This window comes from Numida meleagris, chromosome 2 (assembly GCF_002078875.1).
Source record: "Numida meleagris isolate 19003 breed g44 Domestic line chromosome 2, NumMel1.0, whole genome shotgun sequence".
NCBI classification, from domain to species: Eukaryota; Metazoa; Chordata; class Aves; order Galliformes; family Numididae; genus Numida; species Numida meleagris.
In genome coordinates this window covers 22,469,477-22,492,342 of record NC_034410.1, presented here as the reverse complement: position 1 = coordinate 22,492,342, position 22,866 = coordinate 22,469,477, and the positions used below count along the sequence as shown (strand labels likewise).

Below are 22,866 nucleotides of genomic sequence, written 5' to 3'. Positions count from 1 at the left end.
CTCTGCCCTGCAGGGAGCTCATGATCCAAGAATAGCCATGGGGAGAAGAGTCCAGAATGGGCAACTCAGGTGCTTAGAGAAGAGTCACAAGGACAAGAACGCAAAAGAGGCAGCGCCTTTCCTGTGTGTGGGAAGTGTTTGGTGTGTACTGTATTTATACGTATGCACATCAAAGCATGCTGTACATATACATACGCATACATATACACATACATGGATACGTATACAAATATACATATATGCTGCTGATTCTCAGAGTCTGTCCCATAGGGCTCTGATCCAGCTCACCACCAGGTACAGCTGAGCTGAAGGCAGTTGCAGTTAATAGCAGGGAATAAATGTGACCTAGCTGGGGCTATGCCTCTCCCTTCTACTTATGTGTTGGACCAGAGACTGGTGGAGATCCCGTATCCCGCTCGGCTCTGCAGGTAGAGGAACAGACTTGGTTCCTCCCTGCTTTCCATCGTGTGGCCATCAGGGACAAAAGTGCAGAGAGGCACCAGCCAGTGCTGGCAGCCAGATACATTCAGCTGCTGAAGCAATCAAAGCCAAAACCTCTGACACTCAGAGAACTTCCACTGATTTCAACTCAGTGTTCTCTGCCCATGCTAATCCCATCTTCCAGCCCTTTCTTCCTTCCATCCTTTCCCTCCACCTTCATTTCTTCATCTCACTTTTGCTGAATATTTACACAGGGTAACATTTTCTGTCCTTTCCCTCCCTCCGCAACTTCTATCTCCATCACTTTGCTTTTCATTTTCCTTATCCCCTGCTAACTAACTCTACTCTCATTAATAAATAATATGGAACCATCTCACTGTTTCTCCACCTGGGGTCTGTCTTGTCCATTTTATTTGTCCATTTTATTTGTGAGCTTCTAGTGGAAGAGACTGTGTGAAAACCCTTGACTATACAATGCCCACCCTAATAGGTCCTCCTTTTTGGCTGCCCTTTACACAATACCTTATTAAACATGAGTAATGGTAATCAGATCCTACACCAGCATTATTTGTCTGAAATTGTGCTTCTCTGCTCTGCTCAATCCCCACCAGAGCCACACTTCACACGTTTGCACAACTGCTTCCTTTATGTATCACTGCTCTGTAATCAGCGTGTGGTTCATGTTACATGTTTCTCAGGTTTCAAAGTGAAATAAAATGAGCTTTCTTCCATTTTGAGAATATCCTTCTTTTTAAGAGGTCCAAACAAAGACACACATTATTAGTAAGTTCGCAAGCAGCTGCCAAAAGACAGAAAATTAAGAATGGAAACATGAGTGAAATAACAGAAATACTGTTTGGTGTTTGCTCTTTGTGCAACAGCGAGGGAAAGTATTTGGGGATTAAAATGATTAATTTATTTGTAGTTTTCATAAAGCAGACATGGCTTTGTAATATTTGCCAATGTCAGTGCTCCAGAGCAGGACTATGGGTCAAATCCTTCTGTGGCGTAGCTGTTGGTTTCTTAGGGTTACTACAGGGTTGAGTGTGGTGCAACTCTATTAGCATCAGTTAGCAAGCAGCCTTTCAGTTGTTTTCGTGTAAAGCATGAACAGCTTGCAATTAAAAAAGAGCTTAAGCTCCTAGATCAAAATCTGTCCTTAATTTGGAGGTTGGAAGCCTTGTCCAAAAACTCGTAAACATTAGTATTTTTGTTTCTTTTGACTTCTGTGTTATTGTTACAGCTATACAGTACTATTAGTTATGTTACTATACATAAAACATCTAAAATCATGTTGGAATATATACCTGAGCCCTTCTGGTTCAACTTCAGACTTTAAAAGAGGAGCAGAGGCTCTGCTCCAGCAAAGCACTTAATCTTCTGCCTAATTTTGTGTAAACAGATTGCTCTACTTTAGAAGAAGTGAGGTTGAAAGGCTGCAAATTGGAGCCGCTAACAGAGTGGGATCAGTTGTTATCCTTTATTAGTGACCTGAGGAATTCCAAAGCTAGGCCAAAGAAGAAATGAAACTGTTGTTCCTGTAGTCTTAGATTAGTCATAAACATGCATTTTGCTTGTGCTTTGTCAGACCAAGGAAGTTCCCTCAAAATATATGTATGTGTAAGCAATGTCTGTATCTTTGGAACCAGACCCCTGACTATTTACAAACGTGTGTCATAGTTGGTCATCATAGTAAACTGACTCAGTAATGGAAAAGAACTCCGCAGGATCACAGGTTTAGCACAATGGTTGATTTGTTTCTTTTTTTATTAATATCATAACTGTTCTGACCACGGAACTTACCCCATTTGCCTTTGAAAATCTTGACCCTTGGGAATACTCATTCAAAAGAAACTGATTTTTACCATTCTGACCAATGCCTAAAAGCCAGCACATGATATCTTTATTAACATTGAAGCGCGTCATTCCATAAAGAGCCCATTGAAATGAATGGATTAATTGGAGAGAAGGCTACTGCTGAACTGTTTTCACTGTTGCTAAATATGTGACTTTACAAACAGCACCATAAAATTTTCTAAACCTTAGTAAAATGTCTCATTACTTTGATCTCTGCAATAGGAAGTGTTGCACTGTAACTTTAAAATGCCAAAAAAATATCAAGAAGACATGTTAGCCATCTCTTAAGAGCATTTCTTTTCCAAGCTAATAAATTCAGTGGCAGAATTTTTGTTCTTTGTTTTTGGATGTGACAGTTCTGTTGCATAACTACAATTAAGGAATCTCAGAAGGCTCCAAATGTTACAGTGTTCTGTGGATGCAAATGCAGAGTCATTTTTTGTTCAGTTTTACAGCAAGGAAGCGGCATGAGAATGGTAGAGCGCTGCCTTTTTTTAACATCTAGTTTATGATTCATTCTAAAATATTCTCTCGTTTGGAATTAACTTCAGATATTCCTGTTCTGACAAGTAGAGTAAATATTTTAGCAGGGACTTTTTAGAGAGAAATTTTGACAGTAACATACTCCTCCCTTAGTGTTACAAAGGAAATACTTGCTATCCAAACTCCGACTCGGCATTTTAATGAAAAGGGTTCCAAAAGAATACGTAGGATGTTACAAATGTAAAATGTGTTTAATGAAAGAGTATACAGATGTCTTTCATGTATTTTAAATAAAAATGTCTAATTTGAGACTTGGGAAACTCAACAGTGATCTTTGAGCCATATGCTTGTTATTACAATAGTATGTTGTGTGTAACTGTCATTCAGTGAGAAACAACACAGGCCAACAAGGAAAAAACATATAAAAACATGAAGTTAAGGGAGGAGAGACCATCCTACATAGCATTTTTGATTATATTTTACCTTCATTAGAATATATCCCTTTCTTCCTTTTTGTTTGTTCACGTAATTCCTACAAATGTCTATAAGTCTTATTGTAGACATAGGAAAAGGAGAATAGAGGCCAAGCTGCGTGGGCTATAATGAACCAAAACTGCAAAGAGATGCATACTTGACAGGGAGTTTAAAATAAGAATAAACCACAGTTTCTTTGCTTGGTTTCTGGAGCAGAAAGTCGCAAAACAAGCAGAAAACTTTTGGTTCTTGATGAAATGGTTAGTTTAGCTTCCTTACCTCAACTGCTCTATTTCAGACTTTAACCTTTGTTTCAATGAAAATAATTTTAACCTAGTTCAAACTGGGCTTATGTCTGTGAAACTGGGCCTTGGAAAATATTTCAGAAGTAGCTTTAGCCTTATGTTTGCATTTTGTTCCTTTACAAATGCGGTGGCGGTAACCTTGATTTGCTAGTTAGTGGAGTCACGCTTTATTGTGACAGAAAACTAAGAACAGTCCTTCAGTGAAAATAACAAAGACCTACCCCATGGTGATTGATGAGAACGTTGTACAAGTGAAATGAGCTGGAAAGTCATCATCTTGTCTTTTCCTTTGCCACAGGAAAAGCATAACAGAGAGATTTCTTTTCTTCTGGTCCTGATAAGGAGTCTAACGAAGCATAAGGAGAGGTTACACAGCATGGAAATGTGTTACACCCAGCTGCTCACTAGCTTGCAAAGCTGCAGTAAATAATACAGTTGCTATTTAATAAACAAAAGAAAACAAAAGTCCTTTGATAGTGATCCCTGGGCTCTCTCATTTGTTCTTCTAAAGATACAGTTTGCTTCTGCTTAATTGACTGTCCTTTTGGAATAACATAGAGTTTGATATTGTATTGTATGATTTGTAATGTTTTCTTTGTTGATAGGGAAAACAAAAGACATCTTTCTAGGGCCTGATTCAGCGAAGCACATGTGTATGTGCTCCAGGTTGTCTGGGTCGTAGCTAGCTTTGTCCTCATAACTTTTCCATGAATGGTTACAGTGAAGATACACAATAAGAAATGTAGTTTTCTCTTCCAAATTAGCTTACATAATCAATAGCATACTTTTTTTGCTTGTCACAAGTTAGTCTTTAGAGAAATTATGCATCTGTCACAAGTTGCATTGCTCCTATGCATCATTTGGGACATTTTATTTTTAAAAGATACTGCTTTGCGGAAGCAGTTTGTTCCATTGATAAGCTTGCTTTAGAAATTAACTTCTAACATGCCTTTGGTTCTTCATGTAAAATTTCTTCCCTTGGAGTTTATTCTGTGTAGGATTTGGAGGTGGGGAAGGGGGAGGATATTTTGCCTGTGAAACACAGGACGCAGTTTTCTCCACTCGCAGGAAGACTACTGGCTCTCCCGTTGCACCTTTCTTCTGCTGCACCCCCAAAGCAGAGCCAGTTGCTGTCTGTTGCGCTAACACCAAGAAATAAGAAGGCTCATTGCTCATTGTGTCACCATGCGTTGAAGATGCCTCTTTTTTTAAGAACCAGTCAAGTGTTCAAAAGAAAACAAGTCCAGGTTTACATTAATTTACACTAACGTGAATCAGTGTCACTCTTCTCAGAAGTGGAGGGGCTATGGCCTGTGGCACTTTGGAGACGCTCGGCAGATGTGTGGGACCATGTCTCACCACTGCAGCCACTCCTAGCGGTGCTGCGTAGTAGTATCAGACCACCTGTTAGCAGTGAAGACGTGCTTTGAGCAGACACCTCAGGCATATCACTGCCTGTTACCATTTGCTGTATCTGCAATGCAGCAATGAGCTACTGAGGCATGCTAATACCTGGCACCTTGTGCTGAACGACCTTGCCTGATAATCACATGTGGGAGGCAGAAACCCAAAGAGGTGAAGTAGGACCACAGTCTTTGAGAGTGAGTGTGGGAAAGGAAATGGCTGAGTGGGATGGGATGCAGAGAAGGCATGAAGAGAAGGGTCAGAATGGGGGATGGGGCAGGAAAGGGCAACACGGTGCATCAAGGGAGGAAATAAATAGGTAAAGGAAGAGGTAGGAAGTCAGAAAAGAAAGGAGAGCAGCTCCACAGAAAGGGATCTGGGAGTTCTGGTTGATGGCAAGTTGAACAGGAGCCAACATTGTGCCCTGGCAGTCAGAAGGGCCAACTGTACCCTGGGGGGCACCATGCCCAGCACCGCCACCGAGCGAGGGGTGGGCTTGTGCCGCTTTGCTCTGCGCTGTGCAGCCTCACCTCCAGCACTGGGTGCAGTTTGGGCGCCACAATCTAGGAAGGGCATACAGCTGTTAGAGACTGTCCAAATGAAGGCAACAAGGAGGGTGAACTTCTTGTCTAGAAGACAAGACGTATTAGAAACAGCTGAGTCCCTGGGTTTGCTCAGCCCAGAGCAGAGGAGCTGAGGGGAGGTCTCATGGCGGCTGCAGCTCCTCACAGTGAGCGGAGGGGCAGCGCTGAGCTCTGCCCTCTGGTAATGATGACAGGACCTGAGGGAACGGCATGGAACTATGTCAGTGGAGGGGCAGGTGGGGGTTAGGGGAAGGTTCTGCACCAGAGGGTGATGGGCATGGAACAGGCTGCCCAGGGCAGTGGGCATGGCCCCAAGTGCCAAAGTTCAAGGAACATTTGGACAACACTCTCAGACACAGGGTTTGGATTTTGGGTGGTGCTGTATGGAGCCAAGAGTTGGACTCGATGATCTTTGCGAGTCCCTTCCAACTCAGATTATTCTATTCCATAATTCTATCCTTGTAGGTCCCTTCCAACTCAGGATACTCTACAATTCTGTGATTTTAATAATCCATGTATGTGGCAGGGAACGGGCAGCCATTCCCCTACTCTGGTGCTATCAGAAACTTCTCATGCTTTTGATGAAAACAAAAGGGTTTGTGCACTTGCTTCACTCCTCTTGCAAAATCTCCTTTCTGTGCTTTGTCTGTAGGGTAAAGTGCCTGTCTGTTCACCTTGTAAAGCTTCTGGTTCAAGAGCTATTGATTTTTTAATTTAGTGTTAATACAATTGCAAATGAATTGCATCTGTAAATATGGAGAACAACTCTTCATGCTGAGTGCTTCCAAGAAACAATTCTGGTTTTCTCTATGCTTGATTTATGTGTACTAAGGTGTCAGTAAGATTATCATCCTGAATAATATTTTGACAGTTCATAAAATGCTGCAACAGCATTGCAAAGCTGTATGTACAATTGTTTGGCTGTATGTACAACTGTTGGGCTCACTAGGCTGCTTTCAGTAGGATGTTGTCCCCTCTTGGCTCTTGCTTGAAGCCCATTTCTACCCATAACTTAAATCCAAGAAATCTTTTCTCTTTTATATATCCCTGGTTTTCTTGAAGGTCGTTACGCCTTTATAACTGAAAGCAAATTCTAAATCCTTGGATTCTTTTTGCGGCACTTAACAAACATTAACCAGTTAATCTTTGCGACACTCATGAAGTAGTTAACCATTATCCCTGCATTTATAATATGGAGCAACGGGGGAAGCAAAGTTAAATGAACTGCCGGGACTAGCATTCAGTAATTGACCCAAGCCATTGTGCAACTCTAAAGAGCATCATGATACTTCAGCCATAGTGAAGAAACAAAGTAGAAAGAAAATACAATGGAAACAATCTGTATTATTGAAAAGTGATTTTTAAAAAGTGCACAGCTCACCTTTATCATGAATTTCCTGCAGATGTTAGGAAGGGATTGACTTCTGACTTTCTTCTTTATTCACATCTTTAATAAACATTGTGAACTGTTTATTATAAGAGCATCTAATTCGAGGAGAGTATCTGTATTTCAGTGTTTGGTGTCATGCTGACAGTTTTGTCTCAGAGAAGATTGGCTGCAACTTTCTGAAGGTCTTGCTGGTTCTCATCAGTGTGGGAGGAGGATGGAAATATTAAAAAGCAGTAGGGACAGTACAGGTGTTTGAAATCTGATGGATGGAGTCCCAGTGCCTTCACTGGATTTTGTTGTGCCTGATAGGAGATTATCTTCGTTGTCAGCTTTGAAGTATTCTGAATGACTATGCTCAATTTCTAGACATTCTGATGATGTAAGAAATCAGAATGGATTAGGCCCAGACTCTAAAGTAACTCCAGTGTCTAATTCATAAAATTGGCTCAGCTGTCCTGCCAGCCTGTTTTACAGTGCCTTGAGCTCTTAAGTATCTTTATATATCAGAAAGTATCTTTCCTCGCATATCAGGAAATGGAACAGGCCTGTGTTACACTAAGTTAAAGCACGTTTTCTGTTAAACAAAAGTTGCCGGACTGGGTTTATATCTTTGAAGGAGCCATAGGAATTAGGTGCTTAAGACCTATTGATTTTTAATGTTTGGATTTCTAATCCTGCAGGATCTTAGTAACTCAGTTTTCTCAGTTTTAAAAAAGCGTAACTTATTTTCCTGTTGCCATGCTGGTGTTTCATGGAGAGCCTATGCGTTTTCAGTGGTTAGTGTTCTAAACAACAACAAAAAAAACAGATAAATTAAAGGAGCAGTCTTCTTGAGCCTTTTGTGTCTAGCCAAGGAGATCTGGTCATTGAAATCCTCTGGGATACTTCTGAAGTCTCGGCCTTTGTTGTTATGTTTCAGTGTATAAACAAATCTCAGCTCTCTTGATGGCACACTGCAGACAAATCCAACGAGAATTTCTGCAGAAATGTCATCTATGTTGTCAAGATGTTGATAGACCATTAGAAAGAGTAGTCTGTCATAAATCTCAGTGTATTTACATAATTTGAATGCTCCTCCGGACCAGAAGCCATTTGATCGATGCTGTTTGCACGTGAATTTGAGCATGTTAAGATGCAAGTCTTTGTTCTGAGGTTAGCCCTTGTTGTACTCAGGTGACAATGCAGGACAATCATCTCCCAAGGCCTTCCACATTATCTCTAGTGTTAGCTTAAGTTAGCGGTCCCCAGAATATAGATTTACAGATTTACTCTTCTAGCAGACTTTACCTCCTAAGTCCGAAGCTGTTTGTAAAGTATTTTTCTTGATGTATGTGCACAGCATTGTTGCAGCTTTCTAATCACTGACCAGCTGGCTTGTTAGTGAATAGTGCTGTGGGCCCCTTGCCATATTTCATGTGAGGTCTTGGCTGGGTGGCCAAGCAGGCAGCCTGCAGCCAGTGTCAAAGCGATTCAAGAGGTATTGGCACAGCAGTGTCCCCATTAATTTCTGCTTGTCACATGCTGTCATGCAAGTTACACCAGAGAGGAAATGACCGTTAAAAAAAAAAGTATGCTTGTGGCACTTGGTCCCCTCCAGACGTTATCCCTGAGGTTAAACAAGTGGATACAATTAGCTGCCATCCACAGACAGCTGCAGGGAAGGAGAAGCCGAGATGTGGGCCCCACAGCAGCGTGTCTTTCCTGTTAGCGAGGAGTGTAGACTGTCAACATATGCCATATTTTTAACCCTTCCAGGAGTTCGAGGAGATTAAAAAGAGCAATTGCCAACAGCATCACAAAGGTGATGGATGGTAAATGGTTGTAGTGCTGATTGAGCAGTGTTCTCCTCCAAGGAAAGGGTTTTATTTGTTGGTCAGTGTCTCGTAAATGCAGGTGCAAGCACTGCCGAAAGAGAGACATCTCATCAGTGGTCAGTAATCTACTGTTTGTAGAATCTGGCTTGGAATGAGGCAGTGATTTCTGTGAACTCCTCCCAGGAGCATAACAAAGTAGTTAAAGGGAGTCACATTCAGCTTTCTGAATTTTCTGGGTGGACTAATTTGTATGATTATATCAGGAGAGCTTCTGCAAAGATTGCCACAAGTGATGATACAATTCAGATGTCCCAAAATACAGCTTAGGAATGCAGAAGCAAAGTCTCTGAAGGGGAAATGACTGTGTCCCAAGATGAGGGAAGAAACTATATACTAAGTAAATTTGAAGTTTTTTAAAAAACTGAAATAATTAAACTCTACTGAGGGGTGATGGAGAGGGGAGTATGCACAGTGCTGCAGAGCAGACTGACTTAGCCAACAGAAAGTCTGCTTTTTGGCTCGGAAGGAATATGCTCACAGCATCAGTTGCAAGAAGGCTGTCTTCTTTTGCTGAGAGACATGATGATTAAAGTAGCTGAAATAATATGAAAGGTGTTCTCCAAAATTCAGACTGCAATTCTGCCCAAGCTATCCAACTTACCCTAGTGTAGCTCTTATGTACTAAATTTTGATGGATATCAGTCCCCAGACATATGCCAGAAGAGTTGTCAGAGCTAATGCACGCAAGCTGCAGATACTATTGCAAGTCATTTTTGTTGGGCTTACCAACTGAGTGGGCCAGTAAAGAGTTTGGGGAATTTCTTGGTTTATTTTAGTTCTCATATCTTTGTCAGATGTTATGAGAAATAGAAGAACAGGGTAGGTAACAACAGTCACAGCAGAATGCACTGCGAGATATTACTGTATCTAATGTAGTTTTATGAAAAACTTGTAATAATGAAACAATGTTAAAAGAGATTTCCCAGAAAATATTTGGAGATGTACAAAACTATGATGATATCACCCAGAGAGATGGGGAAAACTTGTGTTTGTTTACTTATCTAGGCTCAGATCTATAAATTCTGTTAAGGGCTGTGTCTTCTATTGTTTTTTTCTGCTGGATGCAAAGAGTGGAAAGGTTTGAGATTGTTAATCATAAAATTACATCCAGAACAGATCTTGGTAATAGTGCCACATTTGCCAGTTTCTATCAGATTGTTAATACAAAATTCCCCTCTGTTCTCATTTAATTTGCATGTATTTTCTCTTTAAAATACCACTAGCCAGATAGGAAATGTTGTGTTGCATTTGCATGTCTGGTAATTCCACTTTGATAGGAACTTTTGGTACACTGAATCACTGAAAATAAGTAGGACAATAATTGTCATAGAATCATAGAATCATAGAGTGGCCTGGGTTGAAAAGGACTATAATGATTATCGAGTTTCAACCCCCCTGCTGAGTGCAGGGTTGCCAACCACTAGATGAGGCTGCCCAGAGCCATGTCCAGCCTGGCCTTGAATGCCTCCAGGGATGGGGCATCCACAACCTCTCTGGGCATCCTGTGCCAGTGCGTCACCACCCTCTGTGTGAAAAGCTTCCTCCTAATATCTAACCTACATCTCCTCTGTCTTTAAAACCATTTTAATGGTTTAAAAACATTCCCCCTTGTCCTACTGCTATCCACCCTTGTAAACAGTCGTTCCCCCTCCTGTTTATACGCTCCCTTCAAGTATTGGAAGGCCAGAATTAGGTCTCCCCAGAGCCTTCTCTTCTCCAAGCTACACAAGCCCAGTTCCCTCAACCTTTCTTCATAGGAGAGGTGCTCCAGTCCTCTGATCATCTTGGTGGCCCTCCTCTGGACCCGTTCCAAGAGCTCTGCGTCTTTCTTGTGCTCGGGGCCCCAGGCCTGGCTGCAGTACTCCATCCAGATGGGGCCTCACAAGAGCTGAGTAGAGGGGGACCACCACCTCCCTCTCCCTGCTGGCCACTCCTCTTTTAATGCAGCCCAGAACTCAGTTGGGCTTCCAGGCTGCCAGCACACACTGCTGGCTCATGTCCAGCTTCTCATCCACCAGGACCCCCAAGTCCTTCTCCGCAGGGCTACTCTCGAGGAGATCTTCCCCCAGTTTGTATAAATACCTGGGATTGCCCCAGCCCAAGTGCAGCACCCTGCATTTGGCCTTGTTGAACCTCATCAGGTTCTTGTGGGCCCACTTCTCCAGCCTGTCCAGATCTCTCTGGATGGCTTCCCTTCCCTCCAGTGTATCAACTGCACCGCTTGGCTTGGTGTCATCTGCAAACTTGCTGAGGGTGCACTCAATGCCATCATCTATGTCACTGATAAAGATGTTGAAGAGCACTGGTCCCAAGATCGACCCCTGAGGGTCACCACTTGTGACCGGCCTCCACTCAGACATAGAACCATTAATCACAATTACGTAGATTTCCTTTCAGTCCTGCAAGTTCTTCTCATCAAATGAGAATAGTAGCAGCTGATTCTGTAATGCTGACTGACTTCTTAGGCGTTGAGCGATAAAACAAGAAATTTGATGTGGAAAGCCTTATAGCCAAGGTCAGGAAAAACAAAAACTTTTAAATGAATTATGCAGGTCCTTGATAGTCTTTGAAAATGTTTGAGCGTTTTTGGATTTTTGCCATAAACTTACGGTTGAATTTCAATATAATAAGTCACTATTTTCCTTCTTACATCAGAGCAAGTGTAACATGTTCTAGTCCCTTTGCATAAACTCGCCAACTGCCCCTTCAGAGTCGGAAGGGAACCACTGAATTTGTGCCACTGCAGAAGATCCTAATGAGGCATGGTCCTGGTCTGCTCCAGACATTCCCCAAACACCGCTGACCAGCATCAAAGGCTACATAATTAAGACTAAATTAAGACAAGTATGTGCACCCAGTTGAGTTCAATGAACTGTTCTGAGTAATCTTCTATCGGCATTCCTTAAGGAATTATTATTTTAAAGGACTTGAAAATTTTCAATTTTAGTATGTCTGTTTTGCCAGTATCTTAATAATGCCAGATTTTCATACTGATCTCGGTAGTTGTGAACTAAAACCCAAATTCAGTATATGTACTACTCTGTACTGGTGAGACCTCACCTAGAGTACTGCATCCAGATGTGGAGTCCTCAGTGCAGGAGAGACATGGACCTGTTGGAGCACGTCCAGAGTAGGGCCACAAAAATGATCCAGGAGGTGGAACACCTCTCCTATGACGACATGCTGAGAAAGCTGGGGCTGTTCAGCCTGGAGAAGAGAAGGCTCTGGGGAGACCTGAGAGCAGCCTGTCAGTATCTAAAGGGGGTCTGTAAGAAAGAAGGGGTCTACAGCAGGGTCTGTTGTGACAGGACAAGTAGTTCAGCCCAGCTCCCTCAGCCGCTCCTCATAAGGCCTGTGCTCCAGACCCCTCACCAGCTTCGTCACCCTCCTCTGAACACGCTCCTGGGCCTCAATGTCTCTCCTCCAGTTTTGGGCCCCTCACTGCAGGATAGGGTAGCAGTGTAAAAAATATCAAAAATTATTCAATCAGCTCCTTTCATGAGCTTTACTATTAATACATTCCATGAATTTGCTGTATTTGTCTTTCTGCACAGCATTTTATTCTGTGAGTAGAAACTGAATATTTTATCCTGTAAAGTTGATGAATAAGACTAAGTGAAGAGGTCATTTTGATTTATTTTTCTCTTTTCTGACAACGGACATATTTAAATTGAATATGCTGTGAAGTTCATGCTCTCTAACTGGCAGAAATATCACACTAATCTTCACTTCTGAGGGTCGATCCTTATCCTGTGAGTGCTTCCATGGAAAGCAATTGGACTTCTCTGAGATAGACTGTTAGCCGGTTTAAGGAAAAGGAGAAGATCCATACCCTGGGTGTATATTAGAGTGAATCATGGATGACTCTTGAGAGGCTGTACAGGAGTTATGTGGAGGCAGAGAGTATCCTCCTCCTCCCCCCAGGAAGAAAAAATGCCCCACAAGGAGACTGATCAGACTGGCTTTCTCCTGTGAGAGGAGAGCAGGAAAAGGGCACAAGAGCATAGATCTCTCTGCTTGCTACCATGTCCCAGCCACTGCACCCAGCCAGCTTCAGAGAAGGGCATCCTGCAGCCGCAGGGATCGTGACAAATTGCTTCACTTCCCACACCATCGCGTGGAGTTCTAGGCAGGCTGGTGTCATGGGTTCCCAGCCCAGTGTGGGGACGAGATTTTAAAAAGAAAATCACTGCATTTAACAGGGAGTCAATAATGCCTTTGGGATTCAGTGTAACAACATTAATCATGTCTTTTGCTATTCATGTATCTGTACGGCGTAATTCCTCAGGAATGCCTTTTTTTTTTGCATTAATTAATGTTGACTGTTTGTTACGAAGTATAACCATAGAAGTGCTGTAATTATTCTGCTTCAAAAATAGGCCTCAGAGAAATTGTGAGCTCTTTAAACTTCCATTCAGCATGTTTAAAAAGCATCGTTTAAAATGAAAGCAATTTGATGGCTGGGAGTTCTGTATAATTCTGTAGGATATGAAGGAGGTCTCATTCTGCTCCTCTTCTGTTCTGCTGTTCGGTGAGAGGCAGAGTGAGCCTCTTCATCAGCCTAGCTTGGCTGATTCATTACGCGTTGCAGTCTAAAACTTGTCCCCTTTGTTGTAGTTGTCTCTTATGCAAACATTCCTACAGGGAATGTTCAGGATGAGTATCCCAACACCTGCCGTCCAAAATAGGAGTTCCACTCTGCTCTGCAAAAATAGAAAAATGAGATACAAATAAGCAGAAACTGGGTAAAGCATGCAGGTTGTTGTGCAGGTGCATGAAATACTCCACAGAGGAGCAGCAGAAACGTTAGGAGATCCCAAAGGGTTGTGGTGTTTTACCAAACGTTAGCACAGGAATTGCATAGGAAAATAGGCCAGGAAAAAAAAAAAACAGCATTGCTTTAATACAAATTTAGAGTCAATCTGTAGCTGACAACGATCTGTACCAAATTGCTTGTATTTGGTGGTATGATTGACTATATTTATGGGCTTCTAAGACTTACTTTCTCTGGTGTTAGGAACTCATGTTGCTTGACAAAGGTGAATCTGAATAAAAGCTTTTTGTTCTTTATATGCTAGTCAATAGAGTGCAATTGTGAGCTTTATATAATGAGTAGCTGTTCTTATGTGTATGTTACCTATGGGTGCAGATGGTCTCTGAAGGCTTACTACTCTTGGTGTTTCCCTTCAGGTTGCCTATCCCTGTGTCCCCTTATACAAAGAAAAAATCTAGCATCTGTAGCTTTACCACTGTGGTGGGTTAGCCTTGGCCAGAAGCCAAACTCCCACCCAGCCACTCCCTGCTCCCTCCACCTTCAGTGGAATAGAGCAGAAAAGAAAAGAAGAAAAGCAGGAATGAGAAAACTTGTGGGCTGAGATGAAACAGGGAGATTGCTTATCAATTGCCATCATGGGTAAAATAGACTTGCTTTGGTCTTAAGTTTAATGCTGATTAAAATAAGTATTTCACTACTAATTTGGGTAGTGGGAAAGAAAAAGGCAAACATTAAAACAGCACTTTAAAACAACTCCTTCCTCTGCCTGTTTTCAGGCCCCACATCACTCCTGCCTCAAGGGCTGCAGTGGATGAGGTGTGTGGGGCTACAGTCCGCTCCTAAGAGTTCTTTCTACCCCTCCTTCCTCCTCACAGTTTTCATGTGCTCCAGTGTGGGTACTCAACATGGGCCACATTTCTTTAGAAATATCCGCCTGCTTCAGCATGGGTCCTCCATGGGTTGCTGTGTAGACAGATATCTGCTCTGTCATGAAGCACCTCCTCCTCTTCCTCCTCTTCTGTATGCTGCAAACTGCGTGTGAAAAAGTTTGTCTGTGAAAAAGTTTCCTTGTGATTCCCTGTGGTATACGTGGCCTAACAGTGAATGGAGATAAATATGATTTCATTGTGTGAGTTCTGCAGAGAATCATTCTGGCCTTAGACAACAAGTAAGATAATACAGGCGAGTGACAGATACTGTTAGCTGGAAGTCAAAATGGTGGGGAGCTCTTAAAGTATCAGAGTAGTATTTTGGAAACCAGTGACATGGAAGTGACTTGTAGACCAAAAGCTGCAGGAAGATTAAGAGGGAAGGTCAAGAGAGGATAGGAAGAAGAGGAGATGAAGTCTGGAGGAGATCAAGGCCTCCTTCTCTGGCACCTGAGTTGGGAGAGGTAAGCTGTGAAGCCCATCTTTGGCAGAGGCAGCAGCTGCAGCTGCTCAGCCTAACCCAAACCTGTCCCCATCCTCACTGGTAGTAGGAGCCGACTATGAGCAGAAATACTTATGTTTGTATGTATTGTTGATGTAATATGGCACTGCTTGAAAATTTTGTCATAATTTGGTCTCAACATTCAGTAAATATCAGACTTGGGAATGCCATCACCGATTCCGTATGTGGTGGAACATACCAGACTTGCATCATTTCCGTAACAAATTTTGCTTCTAACTGTTTCCATTGTGAGGCTTTTACAAAATTAAAACTACATTTTTTGCCTCTAAGGAAAGTATCTTTGTTTGTTGCATCTCAAAATGGCTCAGTTTTCTGCAGTTACAGGTAAATATTGTAGGTTAGGCTACCTTGAAAATACAGTCTGAAAAGGGAAAACACTTTAAGATTATGATTATCTGAAAGCAATCACAGTGGAATAATGTAGATATCTTCAACTCAGAGAGCAGCTACTGTAGGGTTGATGAGATTAGAAGCATGGTAGAAATGTTAGAGAGAGACTTAACAAGACTATGTTAGATATTTCTTGCAAGTAATAAGAGAATGAAATAATTTCTAAACGCAGGGTAGAAGTTCCTGGACTGAGCTTATGGACAGCAAAAAAGTCTTCATGGATTAAAAAAGAAAGCTTTCTCTTTTATTTGCTTTGATAAGGAAAATCTGTTTGTTACTCTTCTTTTTTTTTTTAATAAATAATTTGTGAAAACAGATATCAAATTCTGACCACCATTTGGTATTCGGCATTTAAAGCACATGATAATAAGACTTTGTTGTGTAATTTGGGTTTCTACTCGTTTCCTAGCTGGCTGAGAATTTAAAAACAGGGGAATAATGAATCACAAAGAGCAAGTCTTTTCCCACTAAAATGGCCTTCTTTGCTGTTCTTTCAAGAGCAGTCTTCCAAGTTTTCAGCTGAAATCTGTTCATATGTACAGTATTGAACAACAAAAGAGCATAATCAACTGTCGAAAATGAATAATAGAGAATAGCCTATATGGAGTAAATGTGAATTTCCCTGAGAAAGAAAGAGAGCACTTTTTCCCCCAGTTTTCCTCCTCCTTTATACATTTTTAATGTAAACTTTTCTGATACACTTTCCTGCTGCACATCTTTTTCTGTGTCTGTAAACAGGACTTCAGTAAATGCTATTCATCTTTTGAGTCCTGTGGGAGGAGAGAAAGAAATACCAGTTTCCTTTTTCAAATATCTATATATATTTAATGCATGCCTAGAAGAAGATTTTGAATTCAGAAACTAAAGACACTGCTTGCAACTTGCAACTAGCAGAGCGGAACTGCATTCACTGAGCTTGAGGGGGAAATAAGAAACAGAAACAGCATGAGAAAATTCTTGATATGTTTGGTAACTGCGGGAATGAGTTTACATTCTTGACAAATGAATAGGATGCGGAAATGTCACAAAAAAGGGACTTGCCAGGGTCTACTGACTAATCTTCATGTTCTTTAAATTCAATTTTTATTTTTTCTGGTATCATGTCTATTTTGATAAAATAGTTAGACCCAAATTCAGTGAAAACATTGAGTGCATACTTAAGATAATCACACAGTTAAATGTTCTTGGCATGTTCTATACCTCTTCAAGACTCATCCAAAGACTACTGGGATTTGATTTAAGTTAAAATAGTGACCAGATAGGATGTTTTAATTCTACTGATGTTGGAAACCTTCAGGGCTGTAGAGCTCTTCCAAGTATTTCTGAATTGCAAAGGGAAATTATATAAATAAAAGAAGATTCACTACACTTCATGTATTTTAGAGCAGCAAACCCTATTACACTAGTTATCAAAATTACCAGATCTGTGTTTTTCCTAGGGAAGCAAAGGAAGTAAAAGGCATCAGACAGCGGGGAATGGAGAGCTCAGTTTAGCACCATCCTTCAGAGGTCATTATAGTTAAAAGCTGTCACAGATTCCATAGTTTCATGTTAGTATCTTCATCATTTGAATCTCCAAATCAAAACTGATCTCTATATCAACAGCCCACTGTTATTGCTGTTCGGCAGGAGTTTTAGGCGGTATATAGAAATGGGCATGTTTTATCAGAGGTCAGATTAGAGCTTTCAGCCTTAGTATTTAAACATTATATAAATATTTTCTGTGGTGATGATTGGGGACATTTCATTTTATATTAAATAACATTGTAATGTCAAAGTTTATCTTAAAAATACATCCAGCTAAAGCAGTATTATCAAGTTGAATGTTTTGAGCTGTTTTGAATCAATTTTCAGATAGGATTCTTTTTCATAGTATGTTTTGAATGTCTTCTTGTAAAAATGTCTAAGGTTTTTCCTGTTCCTGTGATGATCACAAGAACAAAAGCATCCAGACTCATTTTATCCCTCTACCTTTTTCTTGTGTTTCATGCCATCCACCTCTTCAAGATCATTTTGATTGCTAATAACAGGATGGGCGGACAGCCTGCCGCATGGCTGTGGAAAGCACATATGTCACCAGCAAACACAGGGCTGGACTTTAATGATCTCAAGTCAAGTGCACACAGAAAATTAACTTTTTCCTTATTCCTTTTGTTTCTTACTCACTGCAACATCTCCTTGTAGCTATTTGTTTTGCAGATACACTTTTCAAGTTGATGATATCCTTCTAATTTGGAATTCTGGGGATTTCTAGTATTTAGTTTTGAGTCTCTTGGTTCATTCCTTTCACATTACTTAGATTACTGTGAAAACACGAGTACAGATGAAATAGTGTCTTCTGCTGTGGAAATGTCATAAAAGATTGCATCACTGTAACTCAACAGAAAGCCAAATGAGAATTGTTACACTGATTTAGTGCTAAATTTTGATCTAAGTAGTTTCTACATCTTTCAGTATATTCTATAGAATGGGTTTTGACAAGTAGACTTTTTTCCCACTGTAACATTAAATTCTGACAAAACAGTCATTTAATTAGCTTTTCTGTTTGAAGCAGAGCCTGTGCCTATTGAAGTGAATAACAAGATTTCACTTCACTGGGGCAAGACAAAGCAGACAGCTGGGAAGTGCAAAGTGCTGTGTGGTTTAAAATTAAAAACAAAAAGCTGCAATATATTTTTCTTACTTGGACAGCATTCTTTCAAAGTTGATCCATGTTTTGTAGGCATGCTTTTGTTATTTAAGTTTGTTGACCAGTCTTTATGCTTTTAACAATTAACCACAAATAATTCAATGAGAAACAATACATGAACTTGATAAGCACACCTATTCAAGTCAACAGGTTCTAGCAATATCCTGTCCATTTTATATTAATAGGTGTTTTTATCTCAAGTCAATACTTACTTAAATTAGTTCTGCAGACTGTGGCTGGGTGTTTGCTTGTTTGCCTTGTCTTGATAATTGCATATTGATTTCTTCCTTATACTTAGGATATGATGCTTCAGCTGTTTCGGGGACTGGATTTTCTGCATTCACATCGTGTGGTGCATCGGGACCTGAAACCCCAAAATATCCTCGTAACCAGCAGCGGGCAGATAAAGTTAGCCGACTTTGGCCTTGCACGAATCTACAGTTTTCAGATGGCTCTTACGTCAGTGGTAAGTTTCTGGAGGCTTTTATTTTTCTTTGAATTCGTCAGGGTGCTTTAGTCTCTATGGTCCTGATAAATAGCGTGTTATAACTCTGCTTCTAAAACCATCTCTACTGTTGAAGTTGCTTGTGTCTGCAAAACAATTACTTTCCTGCCTGGACTGAATTTGTTATGGTTACTTTGTAAAAGTAATCAATTACTGATTACTGGTTCTAAATTAAATCATGACTGATCAGTAAAGGATAGGTATGTGCTAGTTTTCTGAAACCTCATCAATCTAGCTTCTGTTGTGATTTTGGCTTGTTTTGCATGTTAAACTCTGTAAGTACGGTGAAAGTTTCCAAAGTATACCTATTTTAAGATAAAATTCATGGTGACGCTCAGGTAGTTTTGTCTGAAAAAAATGTACAGATAATTTTGTAAATGCCGTACTCATGCCTTTGATTTCCCATCTCTGTGAATATAGATTTGGTGTTTGCTCCCATATCTTAGTGAGTGATTCCAAACACTGTGTTGGAGGCAGCTCAAGTGGACCTGGCAGCTAAAATCATAGCTATTTCCCAAGCCAACTGTTAAAGAGCACCTCCAGTATCTCTAGGCCCCCTGCCACTGTTGCCCCTCTCCAAGAAGCTCCCCTGGTTGTCCTTGGCTCAGACATGAGCTTGGTCCCAGAAGATCTGGCACTTTCCTGCATTAATTCTTGTAGGAAAGTTCTGCCAGCCCTTTGCTTTTTGACCCTGTTTCCACACTTGTTGGCCCTGCCTCCAGAATTGGCTGTTGTTAGCTTGGCACAGCACCTCCTAAGTGTATTGAAGAGTAACGGTGCTGCGTACACGTTGGGTGTCATTTGTTTTCATTGCTTGCAGATGAATAATTTTGTATTTTCTGTTCCAAGTATCACAACTGCCATGGTAGTATTACTTACGCTAAAGACAGGAAAGGGAGAAAAGGAGAAGAGAAACTGAAAGGTGTCCACTTTGCATTTTACATTGTGCTGTAGAAGTTTGCCTGGTGCATGTTAGTAAAAAGGAATCCATTGTTATTAGTTGCTGTAAGAGTCTCACTACCACTCTGTGAGGTAACAGTGACATCCTGGGTTCCGGCGTCAGTATGAATGAAGGCAGGAAGCAGCAGCAAACAATATCGTCATCTTGGTAAATGTACAAAAGTATCCTCTTCACATAAAGCGTAAGTAGACTCCTGTTTTAGGGTTGGTTTTGGTTGTTTTTTTTTTTTTCCATTGCTTGTAGAATGTAGCCTAATCCAAAGCTGAAAGCATATCTCAGCTGAAGTCAGTGAGGACTGATCATGTTATAACTCAAAACAGAGCTCTGAAGAAAAGGAGAGAAAGGTTTTTCCTAAATTGCTGTAATTTTTCATCAGGTAGTCAGAAACAGTAACAGCTTCAGTGATTATTTCTATTGATCCATAAAATCCTAAAATTGTGGAGTTATCTGTGGCTGCCAGCAGCGTGCTTTCAAAAACCTCTGCATAACATGAAAAAACATCTACAGAACTGCGCTGGAGTTTGTCTGTGATCATGTAGCCTGCACAGGAAGGAAGGTCAAAAGACCCAGAAATACAGTGCTAATACATTCTAATACATTTACTAAGATAAAACCATACAATATCTGCTTGTATGAGAACATTGCCAGAATTCTTATGTGAAAGGTATACCTGTGCTCAAGTATCTAATACTTGCCTGCTAGAAGTGGTGGCTCCAAACTCCGCTGATATCCTTAGCACTGCTGTGAATGAGAATTCTTTAGGCCGAGGGCATCCATGTGCAAGTAAGTCCTGTGTTAACACAATGCCATTGTCGTTGCAGCTATGCTAAAAAGTATTAAAACAGTTGCGTTATTCAGGCACCAAGGACAAGTAACGTGTATGGATGTAGGCGTGAATAATGGCCTTCAAACCTAGAATTTACTCTATTAGGATTCGCTTTTTTAAAACTCAAAGCTATGATCAAAGTCAGTGTACTGACACAATGTTCATGCTGATGGCAAGCCTAAGAGAAAGGATGCTTTCTTAGGTTAAAAAAAATAGTTTTTTTGAAACACCTTGTGCTAAAAACCTTCAGAATCAGCTTTTGTCTGTGTGTGCAGTAGCCAAAGATGAGCCCTTCTTGCAACGTGATAATGTTGTGTGGTTTTAAATGTCAGTCTTCATTGCTCTTACAGAATTAGCATTGGTTAGAGACTTACTAAATGTGTATTAGCTGGCCCCATTAGGCCATGAGTTTTTCTTTTCTGAACTTTTATTTTTGGGTAGCTGCTTTGGAGTACTAATTCTTTTTTGCTTTTTTTCCTCCGTTAAAATTGAGCGCAGGAAACAATTTTTTTATAAAAACCTCTTCTGTTTTTTAAACACGAAGAGAAAGATATTATTGACCTTATTGTTCCCAAAATAAAGTCTAAATTGCAGTCCCTTGCCAGGGAGTGAGTAAACTTGCATTGACTTCCAGATTTGTTTTGATGTGTTTGCAGGAAAAATATTGCCTTATAAAAGACAGCATATATCTAAACGTATGTCAATTAATAAAACTCTGGGCTTGCAAGGATTGGTTTTGGATCTTTATTAAAAAGTGATAATGCAGACAGGCAAAGATAAAAAGCACGTTGCATGTGCTATCGCTGTGATCAATACATGGGCTCTGAAGCATTTTCTTCAGAAGAGAATCTTACTGCAGGATGAACTACTACAAGAAGCATCTTTTGAAGTATCAAATCATTCCCAGGATGCATCCTCATTCTTTGTACACAGCGAAACTCTTCAGCTGGGACAAAAAGAGCTTGCCATGAAAATAATCCAGTATAAACCGATCCAGCCCTGGTATTCTGGGTGCTGCAAGTGGTAAGTTCAAAGCAGGCTCTCTCTGACAGCCAGTTATTTCTCCAGTACTGAAGAATCCTTCTGGCAGATCAGTTGTCTGGGCATGCTGCGGTCATTTAAGAGACCTCTTGATATTTTCTTCAGTGACTGAATGAAAGATTCAAACTAATGTTACGCATCCTTGGGGGGGCAGGGTGGAGAACAGTGCTACCAGCTGTGGTCAGACTGAGTGCTGATACAGGTCTGAAATAACAGCGCGAGAGAAAGAACGAGGCTGGGGCGGGGAGTCTCAGATGGAGGATAATAGAGCACGCTTTCGGTTTCATCCTAAGTTAGCCTCTTTGTCAAGTGTTGGTCTTGGCCCTTGGGGAAATTTTGAATAGGCTTTGTGATAGCAGAGAAGCTCCATAGGAGAGAAGAGGTGGATTGATGTGACTGTGTAATTTTAGAGTCTGATGGCAAAAGCTAATGAACTATCTTCATCTTTCTCTGGTTCAGAAAAATGGGCTCTTGGTTTTAATTTTCTCTCAACAAAGGAGCAGGTGGCTGTCTTGAAAATTTGAAGTTGCATTATGAAAAAGAAGTAAGCTATTCATCTGTCCTTTCTTGACTTCTATCTGCCTTAAAGAAAATAAATGAAGCTGAATCATAGCACAGCAGAACACTGAGATAAGTGCACACAGTTGTGATCATAGCATGTAGGTGGAGCTGGGGATGTCCAGCTTTAAAATCATGACCTGCCTTGAGGAACCTGAGTGAAACTGGCAAGACGTTAGTGACACACAATACTTTCTTTGAAAACATGTGTGCTTTACCTTAGATGGCAGCACTACTGGTGTTTTTTTCCCATGAAATGCAAACAAATTTGTTTTATGTCTTCCTTTAAAAAAAGCCTTGCTTTTACATTTACTGAACATTGAAAGGGACAACATATCACTTTCTCTTCTGATGCCCTACGTTGTTTAATGCTGGGCTCAGCTAAGTTGACAATTAAAGAACAAAAAATCCCGTAGTTATTGTCAGTGAATAATTTTAGATTACGCTAGCATTTTGTTTGAGTGTTTCTTCAGGATAAAAACTTTCCATCCGTTTCCTGGCAGTCACTTCAGCACAAATGGTTTACATGTCACATCATGCAGGAACTTGGGTTTCATTTTGTTGGTATAGTAGCAAGGGAGCATAAAATAAGTTTCACTAACTGGGCTTACTTTGTAAAATAAATATATAAATTAGTTACAGCAACAAAAGCAACAACAGAAAAAATGGAAAAAAGTTCTTCCAAAAGAAAATAGTGCTTTCCCGTTTTCTGCCCACTGCTGCATTGTAAGATACTAATAAATGCCACTTGTTAGTAAATACTGTGAATGTAAGCTCTTGTTTGAGCTAATATGGTAGTTAAGAGCTTGGAAACAGCACGAAGAAATTTATTCTGCTTTGATTCATTCTTTCTATCTT

The 22,866-nt window shown here is 40.7% G+C and overlaps 1 protein-coding gene across 1 annotated transcript in view; it reads left to right on the top strand.

The window, feature by feature from the left end:
• The window catches only part of CDK6 (cyclin dependent kinase 6), a 127,118-nt gene that overhangs the window by 36,645 nt on the left and 67,607 nt on the right, over positions 1-22,866 (top strand). The window contains exon 3 of the mRNA XM_021385661.1: positions 18,416-18,583. Coding sequence (XP_021241336.1) covers positions 18,416-18,583 — 168 coding nt within the window. The remainder of the gene's footprint in view (positions 1-18,415; positions 18,584-22,866) is intronic.